We start from the raw sequence: 10,826 nt of genomic DNA, 5'->3' as shown, positions 1-10,826 counted from the left end.
GCTGAGGGGGTCCCTGCAGAGGCCGCCCTCCCCTGGCCCCCCGGGACCCACGGGCCGCAGACCGAGCCGGGGGCAGGGGGCAGCGCATTAGAGGAAGCCGCAGGTGCCCGGCGAGTGGTCCCATGTTCTCGGTGGGATTCTAGGGGGGAGCACAGAGGAGGAATTTGCTGCAGAAATGTTTTGTTTTGTTTTAATATATTTTACTGATCTTTTACAGAGAGGGAGAGGGAGAGTTAGAAACATCGATGAGAATCACCCATCCGCTGCCTCCTGCACCGCCCCTCCCCCACTGGGGATGTGCCCGCCACCAAGGTACATGCCCTTGACCGGAATCGGACCCTTCAGTCTGCAGGCCGGGCTCTATGCAGAAATGTGTTCACTTTGCTGAGGATGTGGCACTTTTTCATAACAAAACGGGGGAGAAAAGCCATCCCGAGGTCCTTTGCAAAGGGGCGGGCTGAGCTTTGGAGGGTCTCGGAGTTGAGTTCCTGCCCTGGGAGGTCCTGGGGGGCCTTGGGGGGCCGGTCACACCTAACACCGGCGCCCTCGGACCCAGGCGGGCACCCCCCTGGTTGGGAGGGAAATTGCAGACGCGTGAATCGTGCCTCTCCCTCGGCTGGGGCACACAGATCACCCGCCCCCGGCTGCCCCCCGCCCCTCCGCCCGCGGCCCCAGGTGCGCCCCCGTTTCCGGCCTCGCGCGGCCCCCCGCGGGCAGCCGGCAGGGCTCCCAGGTGAGCGGCGTCGTGACGTCAGGGGGCGGTGCCGTGACGTCAGGGGGCGGCGCGGCCCCCGCCTTTATGATGCGTGTTTACATGGCGGAGGGATCCGCCAGCTGGCGCCGCAACCGGACCTTCTTTTTTTAAAGAGCCCTGCCGCGGGCGCCCATTGGCCGCGGGGCGCGAGGGGCGGGGCCCGGCCGCGGGCGCCCATTGGCCGCGGGCACTGGGGGGCGGGGCCCTCCCTCATTGTCTGGTCCCGGCCGCGGGGCGCCCTGGAGGCCGGACTGGCCGACCGGCCGCCCGGGACCTGCCGCCCGCGGGGCTCCGATCGTGGGGCCGGGGCCGGCGCGGGCTCCCGGGGGGCAGCAGGGCCGGAGCCTGCGGGCCCGGGCGGAGCCAGCGCGGCTCGCGGTGCCACGTCCCCAGGAGCCCTCCCCTCCCATCCCCCGTACCCCGTACTCCCGACACCCCGCCCCGCCGTCCCCGCCGCACCAACCGCGCAGCCGGAGCCTCGGGACGCGCTCCCGGGCCGCATCCCCCCCTCCCCGGCCCCCAAGACCTAGGAGGGGCGGGCTCGGCCTCCCTTTGGGGTCGCGAAGGGCCCCGGGTTTGGGGGGACTTGGAGGCGACGAGCTTCCCTGCCCCCGCGCCCCGCCGGCCCGGGAGGAGGAGGGGCGGGCTGCTCCCCGCGGCCGGGCGGGGGCCGGGCGCTCGCGCAGCACGTAGCGCACGTGTGGGGTGCTGCCCCGCCCCGCCCCCCACGAACCCGCCCCGCCGCCTCCTGGGGCTCGCTTCCGCCCGGGCCTCCGGTCTGCGCCTTCCCGGGACGGCGGCCCCTCTGCCCGCAGCTCCCCCCCTGGAGTCCGGGGTCCGGGGTCCTGCTCCCTCTCCCCCTTTCCCCCCGCGAAGCCCCCAGTCCCCGGCCCGGGCCCCTCTACCCGGCGGTGGACGGACGGACGTTCCGGGTGGAGCCCGCAGGCCCCACGACCTCACAATGCAGTGGCTTTTGAGGCCTCCTGCCCGGCCATTGTGTCCCCTCGTTTTTTCCGGAGCGGGGGGGGGGGGGGGTGGCGTTTAACGGGGTGCTGGCCTCTACCCGAGTCTTCTCTGCCCCCAGCCCCGGCCCACACCCTCCCTGCCTGGCCCACACATTCCCTGCCCCTGCCCATCCCTCCCGTAGCTCAGCTGCAGAGGGAGGAGAAGTGGGCTCCAGCACAAATATTTGCGGAGGGCAGGGGAGGGGAGGGGAGGCCTTGAGCGCTGGCTGCGGGTGGAGTGGGGGCCTGATGTGAGAAGCTGGCTTCCGGTGGAGAAAGCGACAGCCGGTCAGCACGTGGGGGCCAGGGGCACCCCATTGCCCGGCCCGTTCATCCCCCTGGAACCCGCCACCCCTTCTCCGCGGGTCTGGCCTCTGTCCCCCCCCCCCCCCCCCCCCAGTTCTGTCCCAGCCCAGCCGTGGCAGCCTCCCCCCTGCTGACCCGCTTCCACCGGGACCAGGGCCTCATTTCTGAGCTACTGTCCCTGGGAAGCTGGGTCTGGGTCTGGGTCCGGGGGGCACCTACTCCTTCTGCTGCTTATCCCGTCCCCTCCTTCTCCCCAACCCTCTTCCTCCCTACCCCTCCTTCTCTCCTCCCCTCCCCTTCTTCCCCCTTCCTTCTCTCCACCCTTTCTCATCCCCCCTCCTTATCCCCACCCCTCCCACTTCTCCTCCTCCCCACCTCTCCTCCTCCCCAACCTTCCTCCTCATCCCCATCCCTTTCTCCTCTCCATTCCCTCCTCCCCAGTCCTGCAACCCTTACTCAGCTGCTTCAGCTCAGGGGACCCAGGTTGGGCCTCTTTGCAGGGTCCCAGACCCAGGCTCCCAGCCCGGAACCGCTGAGAGGCAGAGGGAAAACTGGATCCTCTGGTCCTCCTGCCACCCCACCCCTCTGCTGAGGGCCCCTCCCAGCATGCTCCCCGGCTTGGAGGGCTTGGGATTCTCTGTCAGTCTTCCCTGCACAAACTACATCCGGACTCAGGTAGCATGGAACCTGCCAAGCTCGTTTGAAACACAGAGTCCAACCAAACTGTGTGTCCTCAGCCCAAGGAGCACAGGTCTGGCATCTGACGTCTTACAGCTAGTCCCACCTGGCCAGACGGGACCATGTGAGCACCGGATACACTGTGCTGTCAGGAAGAGGACAGGGAAAAAGTTGTCCACTCCTGGACACATCCACCCCGAGAATGGGCATCGACACCACTTTTCAGATGGAGAAACTGAGGCTCAGGAAGGTTCATTAGCCCTGGCCGGTGTGGCTCAGCGGATAGAGCGTCGGCCTGCGGACTGAAGGGTCCCGGGTTCGGTTCCGGCCAAGGGCATGTGCCTTGGTTGCAGGCACATCCCCAGCAGGGGGCGTGCAGGAGGCAGCTGATGGATGTTTCTCTCTCATCGATGTTTCTGACTATCCCTCTCCCTTCCTCTCTGTAAAAAAAATCAATATATTTTAAAAAGAAAGGGAGGTTAATTAGCCAAAGTGACCCCCGGGATGGCGGTCCCAGAGCCCCTGGCCTTCCCCAAACCCCGAGACGCCTGTAGAACTGAGAGGAGGGACATAGAAACCCACCTCTGTTTCCGCCCACGGCCCCTCCTCCTGTCCACAAAGAAGCTTCACACCGTCTCATCTGTGACCTCACAAAATAGCACTTGCCCTTGACTGGCCTGGCCAACGTGGCTCAGGGGTCGAGCATCGGCCTAGGAACCAGGAGGTCACGGTTCAATTCCTGGTCAGGGCACAGGCCCAGGTGGCAGGCTCGATCCCCAGTGTGGGTTGTGCACGAGGCAGCAAATCATGATTCTCATCATTGATGTTTCTCTCCCTCCCTCCTTCCCTGAAATCAATAAAAATATATTAAATAATGACGGCAATACATGTACCTTGGTTGCGGGCACATCCCCAGTACGGGGTGTGCAAGAGGCAGCTGGTCGATGTTCCTCTCTCATCGATGTTTCTAACTCTATCCCACTCCCTTCCTCTCTGTAAAAAAACAATAAAATATATATTTTTTTAAAAAAGATGAGGAGAAAGGAAGGAAGTGAGGGCATGGAATTCAGGGAGGGAAGGGAGGGTCACTGCAGGGGTGAGGAAGGAGAAGGCGGGCGCCCTGGCCCTGGGGGTGCCCTGCCCCTGGCACCTGTGATGCCGGCGGGGAGCAGTGCACAGGGGCCACATCACAGAGGCAGCCTGGTTCAGGGTGGAGACCTGAAGGGGCCTCTGGGTAATTGCCAGCCCCCTCCCGCCCACCCCTGTTCAGACACCTACACTGGGTCCTGGGCACCCACATCCTCACCTCTGTGGTCGCCTGTGGGGGTCGGAGGGCCGGATGCTGGTGCCCCAGAGTGACAGGTAAAGGACACGGGCGGGGGGGGGGGCCCTGAGGGGACAGAGCCACGGTGTGGACACCTCTGGCTGTAACAGGAAAGCTGCCTCGCATGGTATACACCCTCCCGTGCTCTGATGTTCTAGAGTAAAGCAGTCTGGTTTTGTTGTGTGTGTGTTTTTTTTAATATATATTTTATTTATTTTTTACAGAGAGGAAGTGAGAGGGATAGAGAGTTAGAAACATCCATGAGAGAGAAACATCGACCAGCTGCCTCCTGCACCCCCCCCACTGGGGATGTGTCTGCAACCAAGGTACATGCCCTTGACCAGAATCGAACTGGGACCCTTCAGTCCGCAGGCCAACGCTCTATCCACTGAGCCACACCAGTTAGGGCAGACTGCTTTTTAAAATGTATTTTTATTGATTTCAGAGAAGAAGGGAGAAGGAGAGATAGAAGCATCCGTGATGAGAGAGAATCATGAATCGGCTGCCTCCTGCACGCCCCCCACTGTGGATCAACCCTACAACCTGGGCCTGTGCTCTAGACCTGAATCAAACCTGGGACCCCTCAGTCTGCAGGCCGACGCTCTATCCGCTGAGCCAAGCTGACTAGGGCCAGCCTATTTCTTAAAGTGGTTGGTATCTGAATCACCTCTGACAAAAAAGCCTGGAAAGAAAAGTTTTTATCTGTGAACCCCTACTACTGCTGTATTTTAATAACTCCTACCACATGGGCCTGGCCAGTGTGGCTCAATGGTTGGGCGTCCACCTAGGAACCAGGAAGTCACAGTTCGATTCCTGGTCAAGGGCACATGCCCAGGTTGTGGGCTCCATCCCCATGTGGGGCGTGCAGGAGGCAGCTGATCCATGATTCTCTCTCCTCGTGGATGTTTCTCTCTCTCTCTCTTCCTCTCTGACATCAATAATTAATAATAATAATTTTTAAAGCTAAATGGTTAAGGGGGGGAGCCTGCTAACCTCCACTGAAATGCTGACCTGGCAGGGCTCCACGGAAATGGGGAGATGAGAGAATGGCCACGACAGGAAGCATAGAGACCGCTGACCGCGGTTTCCTTTGTGTCCGGAACGCGCCGGTGAGAATCGGGACCTGGTGACAAGCCCGTTAGAGGCTGCCCTCTGGTCACGTAGAGACAGAGGAAAACATTCTCCCCGGAGAAAAGCCGCCGAGGAGGGGAGCACAGGCGGGCGTCTGAGGCTGCGCCAGCCGGATTCCAGCAGCCCAACCCTCAGGAAAGGGCTGGTGTACACCCAGCTCCCAGGACCCTGTGCTGACCAAGGCCCGTGAATAAGATCACGGACTGGGGGGTGGGGAGGGGGGAGAAGAGATGAAGGGAAATGGAAATACTTTCTTATTAAAGAGCAAAGAAAGGCCCCCAGGTTGACTAGCACTTAGCAGCCCTTCACCAAGTTCAGCTGTTGGATGCAATAGTTTCACTTCTACTGGGAAAAGCAGGTTGGGCTGAGGAACATCTGTTTTCTGAGGTAAACAGACCTCATTCCCGAGGGGGCCGCCTTGTGTGCGTGTGATTGAGAGTGTGCGTGTGCATGTGAGTGTGTGTGTGTGTGTGTGTCTGTGTGAGTGTGAGTGTGCATGTGTGAGTGTGTGTGTGAGTGTGTGTGTGCGCGCCTGTGTGCGCGCGTGAGTGTGCGTGTGAGTGTGTGTGTGTGCGCGTGTGAGTGTGCGTGTGCATGTGTGAGTGTGCGTGTGAATGTGTGAGTGTGCATGTGTGAGTGTGCGTGTGCGTGTGTGTGCGTGTGCATGTGAGTGTGCGTGTGCATGTGTGAGTGTGCGTGTGAATGTGTGAGTGTGAGTGTGCATGTGTGTGTGTGTGTGTGTGCATGTGCGTGTGCAGCTGGCACTCTCCCTGAGAGGGAAACATGCTGGCAAAGTGAAAGCAGCACAGAGAAGTCAGCAGGTCCCAGGACAGGCAGCCCCCCGCCTGGAAGGGTCAGCACGGATAGTCCCTGAGGTCCCAGCTCAAATGAAAAGACAGGCTTGAGCCCTGGCCAGTTTGTCTCAAGACAAGAGCATTGGCCCTAACCCGTGTGGCTCAGTGGCTAGAGCGTCGGCCTGCGGACTCAACGATCCCAAGTTCAATTCAGGTCAAGGGCATGGACCTTGGTTGCGGGCACATCCCCAGTGGGGAGTGTGTGGGAGGTAGCTGATCGATGTTTCTCTCTCTCCCTCTCCCTTCCTCTCTGTAAAAAATCAATAAAATATATATTTTAAAAAACATATTTTAAAAAACATACTTTATTTTAAAAATAAAATAAAAAGAAGAGGAAGGGAAGGGCCTGCAGGGCTCCAGGATGAGGCTCTCGGGGGGAGGAGGGGAGCTGTCGGCGGGGACCGGCCGGGCCGTCCCCAGGGTGCGTGTCCACTTTTGGCTGCAGGAGCCGAGAGCCAGCCCCGACACCATGCGGTGCTCCCTCCGACACTGCCTCTTCACCTCCCTGGCCGCCGGGTTCCTGTGGCTCTTCCTCACTCTGCAGATCCCCGGGGACATGGACCAGGATCGACATGTAACGGCCCCGTGGCTCTCAGAGGGAACGGAGGATGGGGGGAGAGGAGGCAGACTCCCAAAGTGCCCGTCCCCTCCACCTGAGAGCAGGAAGCTCCAGAGGGGGTGGGCGGGGACGGGGGCCGGCTGGTCCATCCCCCTTCCCATCCTCCCTCCACGGGCTGAGGGAGCGAAGGAAGGAAGGAAGGCAGCAAACCCAGCTGGAGCCTGGATCCTTGGGCGGCAGTCAGCCTTCCTGAGAGTGCCCGGGACTCACCTGGGGGACCCGCTCCCCCCCCCCCCCCCCCCCGGGATGCTCTGGGGCGCCCCCCCCCCCCCCCCAGCTAACCCTGGTTCTCTTCCTGAAAGAAGGTCCATGCTTTGCTTTTGTAGACGCCCCGGGACCGTTATGGCGGGAGGAAGGCCCCGAGATCACCAGCCAACTGGCAGGACCTCACTGCCACGTACATGAAAAGGATCCAGCAGAGAAGGAAGAGTGAGTTCCGGGGGTGGGGACGGGGGGGCGGGAATGGGGTTCACGGGAGGCAGGGGCGTCCCGGGAAGTCAGGCAGCGAGGAGGGAGAGAGGGAGGAGAGAAGATGCTCAGCCCTTTGCCAGGGAATATCGGAATCTGGTGATGTCCTCCCCGCCGAGTCACCTGCCCGGCAGGCCCCGGGAGGGCGGGCGGACACAGCTACCTGCTCCAGGGAAGCAGAATCGCGGGATTAGAGAACACGGGGACAGGACAGGCCTTAGCGTCACAGGGTCCCACCCCCTCCGGTTTACGGATCAGGAAGGAGGCTCAGGGGTGAAGGGACTTGGGAGCGGTCACACCATCAGTAGTGGGAAACCTTGGGTTCCTGGCTTGTAGAAGTGCCTTTTCTTTTCTTCTTTTTCTTTTTTTCTTTTTATTATTATTTTTCTTTTTTATTGTGGGGGGAGGGAGATCACTTAAAATGACACAGGGGGGATTAGAGGGGGGGATCAAAATGGCACAGAAGAATCAGAGGGGGATTACCATTTTAGTATCCCCTTTTGATCCTCCTGTGTCACCTTGATTGCCCCCTCCGATCTTCCTGTGTCATTCCAAGTGATCCCCCTCTCTTTTCTTTTCTTTTCTTTCTTTTTTTTTTTTTTTTAATATATATTTCTTTATTGATTTCAGAGAGGAAGGGAGAGGGAGAGAGAGATAGAAACATCAAGGAGAGAAGAGAATCATGGACCGGCTGCCTCCTGCACGCCCCCATTGGGGATCGAGCCCACAATCTTGGCGTGTGCCCTTGACCGGAATCGAACCCGGGACCTTTCAGTTCGCAGGCCGGCGCTCCAGCCACTGAGCCACACCGGTTTCGGCTCTCATTGATGTTTCTATATCTCTCCCCCTTTCCCTCCCTCTCCCTCTCTGACATCAAAAAAAAAAAAAAAATTAATAATAAAAAAAAATAGCTGAAACCAGTGTGGCTCAGTGGATAGAGCGTCAGCCTGCGGACTGAAAGGTCCCAGGTTTGATTCCGGTCAAGAGCATGGACCTTGGTTGCGGGCACATCCCCAGTGGGGGGCGTGCAGGAGGCAGCTGGTCGGTGTTTCTCTCTCATTGATGTTTCTAATTCTCTATCCCTCTTCCTTCCTATGTGTAAAAAAACAATGAAATATATTTAAAAGTAATAATAATAATAATAAAAAGAAAATAGGAGGGGAAGAAAGGAAGAGAAGAGCCCCAAAGAACTCACACCCGCTCCCTTGACAACCTCCCCCCCCTCCCCCCCCCCCACGGGCCTGACCGCGGTCCCTGTTACTCCCCAGCGTGGCTGACGGTGGGCATCTCCTCGGGGCCGGGCCGGGACCCCTACGGCCTCCTGTACACGCTGAGCTCCCTGTTCCGCGCCTCCTCCACGGCCGAGCAGAAACACCTCACGGTGCTGGTGCACCTCGCGGACGACGACGTGGCCTGGCTCCGGGAGACCACGGCCCGGGTCGCCCGCCTCTTCGGCCCCCACGTCCTGGCGGGGCGGCTGGTGCTGATCCACACGCCCCCGGACGCCTACTCCTCGGCCGGTCCGGCCATCGGGGGCCGGGAGGCCCGCTGGGGGGACGCCGTCTCCCAGCAGAACGCCGACCACGCCTTCCTGGCGAGCTCCGCCGCCGGGCACTCGGACTACTTCCTCCTGCTGCGGGACAACGTCTACTGCGCGCCGGGCTTCCTCGCCCACCTCCGTCGGAAGGTGTGGGCCTTGCGCGCGCGCCCGTGGGCGCTGCTGGAGTTCTCCAACCGCGCCTCCCTGGCCAAGCTGTTCCGGGCGGGCGACCTGCCCCGGCTGGCCCACTTCCTCCTGCTCTTCCGCCAGGACCAGCCCCTGGGCCGGCTGATCCCGCACTTCAGCGTCCTGCAGGCCCAGCGGCCGCCCATCCTCTTCAGGCCTTTCCTCTTTTACTACCGGGTCTCCTACCGCCGGGCCGCCCGGGGCCCCAAGGCCAAGGCCAAGGCCAAGGCCAAGGCCAGGCCGGCGGCTCCGCGCCCCGGCCCCCACAACCCGCCGGGGGCCGTGTTCACCGACATGAGGGTCCTCGGCGTCCACGCCCCCTGGGAGGCCTACACCCTGGACGAGTCCTTCTTCTGGACCCACAACGTCAGCGCCGGCAGCCACCTCACGGTGATCCTGAACCGGCCGGCCAGCCTGAGCCGCGTGCAGGTGCTCACGGGCACGCTGGTGGAGGGCATGCACGCGCTGCGGCGGGGGCAGGTGGAGCTGGGCCGCGGCCCCGAGGGGGTGCCCGCGTTCTGCACCAGCTTCGTCCTGCTGGGCCCACTGCGCGAGGGACAGCTGGACGAGGAGGTGCTGCCGGAGGCCGCGGGGTCCAACGTGAGCTGCGTGAAGCTGGTGGTGAACGCCGACCAGCCGGGCGGGCTCATGGTCAGGCACGTCTACCTCTGGGAGGAGGAGAGCGCCAGGCCCGCGGCCGTGACGGCTTGGGGGTGAAGATAAATCGGTCAAGGGTGCGAACAATGAGAGCCCAGACGCCGTTTCATTCCAGGCCCGCTGATGGGCAGGAGGAGGGGAGAGGTCAGAGGTCAGAGGGCAGAGGGGGGAGGGCAGAGGGAGCCGGCTCCATCACGTGTCCCGTTCTGCAGAGGCGTCAGGAGGCCTGTCCCTTCCCTTTGTTCCCGGACGACTGACTCATACCGTCTGTTCTGTCCTTTTTTTTTTTTTTTTTACAAAAAAAGATTTTATTGATTTTCAGAGAGGAAGTGAGAGGGACGGAGAGATAGAAACATCAATGATGAGAGAATCAGGGATCGGCTGCCTCCTGCACGCCCCACCCTGGGGATGGAGCCCACAACCTGGGTATGTGCCCTGACTGGGAATCAAACCGTGACCTCCTGGTTCTTGGATCGATGCTCAACCACTGAGCCACGCCGGCTGGGATCATTTTCCAAATGTTTACTGAGTCTCCCCTGCGTGGGGAGAGAGGTGAGGGCCTCTGGCAAACGTGAGTGTCCCCTGCGTGGGGAGAGAGGTGAGGGCCTCTGGCAAACGTGTCCCCTGCAGCCTCTGTGGGGAGCCCTCGCCCTCGGAGGATGGGGTAATGAGGTTCAGGGGCGAGCCCACTGCTGGGCCCACCTCTTTCCCCCCCTCGCCGGCCACCTCGCCGGCCAGGACCGCTCCGCACAGTGGGGGTGGAGAGGGGGGTAGATGAGGGGTGAGCGGTGACTTCAGAGGGATGCACACTCCGCCCTCTGCCCTCCCAGCCCGTCCCTCCTGCCCAGGAGCTTCAGGGACCCAGACGGGTGGGTAGGACAGGCCCAGGCAGGTAGGATGCTCGGCCCCGCCCCCAGTAGGCGGGGAAGGGCGGATTTTCCCACCTGAAGGCCTGGGGGCAGCGTCCTCGTGTGTGTGTGTGTGTGTGTGTGTGTGTGTGTGTGTGTGTGGCAGAGGCAGGCCCGGCTCCAGGCCGAGGCCGGAACTCGGCCACCAAGTTTTGTTTCTTGTTCCTTCTGTCCCTGGGAAGGAAGACCGAGCCTCATGGTGCAGGTCAGGCGGCAGGGACACAGGGTCACAGACATTCATCACACCCCTGGAACCCTGACTCCCTGACCATGAGATCCCAGGCGGTCACCTCCGCTCTGTCCACAGCTCTGGCTTCAAACTACGTGACCTGCCTGTGGGGATGTAACCTGGTTGGGGGGGGGGGGGAGGGTCTGGGATGGGTGAGTGACCTTGGAC

The 10,826-nt window shown here is 61.4% G+C and overlaps 1 protein-coding gene across 2 annotated transcripts; it reads left to right on the top strand.

The window, feature by feature from the left end:
* The first annotated feature begins 2,552 nt into the window (after window positions 1–2,552).
* Window positions 2,553–10,825, top strand: LOC311614113 (alpha-1,3-mannosyl-glycoprotein 4-beta-N-acetylglucosaminyltransferase-like protein MGAT4E). 2 transcript variants are annotated; one of them, XM_084868642.1, is made up of 5 exons: window positions 2,553–2,815; window positions 6,497–6,625; window positions 6,997–7,099; window positions 8,407–10,073; window positions 10,120–10,825. In XM_084868642.1, the coding sequence occupies exons 2-4, from the start codon at window positions 6,521–6,523 to the stop codon at window positions 9,579–9,581; spliced, it is 1,383 nt and encodes a 460-aa protein (XP_084724768.1). In that variant the 5' UTR covers window positions 2,553–2,815; window positions 6,497–6,520; the 3' UTR covers window positions 9,582–10,073; window positions 10,120–10,825. The 2 variants fall into 2 exon arrangements, with proteins under 2 accessions (XP_084724768.1, XP_084724767.1); XM_084868641.1 differs by lacking the exons at window positions 2,553–2,815; window positions 10,120–10,825 and having other exon boundaries at window positions 6,351–6,625; window positions 8,407–10,088.
* The last annotated feature ends 1 nt before the right edge of the window (window position 10,826 follows it).

The sequence above is a fragment of the Pipistrellus hanaki genome, assembly GCF_964339955.1.
Source record: "Pipistrellus hanaki genome assembly, chromosome: 20".
Taxonomy (NCBI): Eukaryota; Metazoa; Chordata; class Mammalia; order Chiroptera; family Vespertilionidae; genus Pipistrellus; species Pipistrellus hanaki.
The sequence above is the reverse complement of the archived record's forward strand: the minus strand, read 5'-3'. Positions and strand labels throughout refer to the sequence as shown.

Bases quoted from the DNA above. Each gene is read 5' to 3' on its own strand.
- LOC311614113 (XM_084868641.1), top strand. From the start codon at position 6,413: ATGAGGCTCTCGGGGGGAGGAGGGGAGCTGTCGGCGGGGACCGGCCGG. The intron at 6,626-6,996 runs GTAACGGCCCCG...TTGCTTTTGTAG, and splicing joins ACATGGACCAGGATCGACAT to ACGCCCCGGGACCGTTATGG. The intron at 7,100-8,406 runs GTGAGTTCCGGG...GTTACTCCCCAG, and splicing joins GATCCAGCAGAGAAGGAAGA to CGTGGCTGACGGTGGGCATC.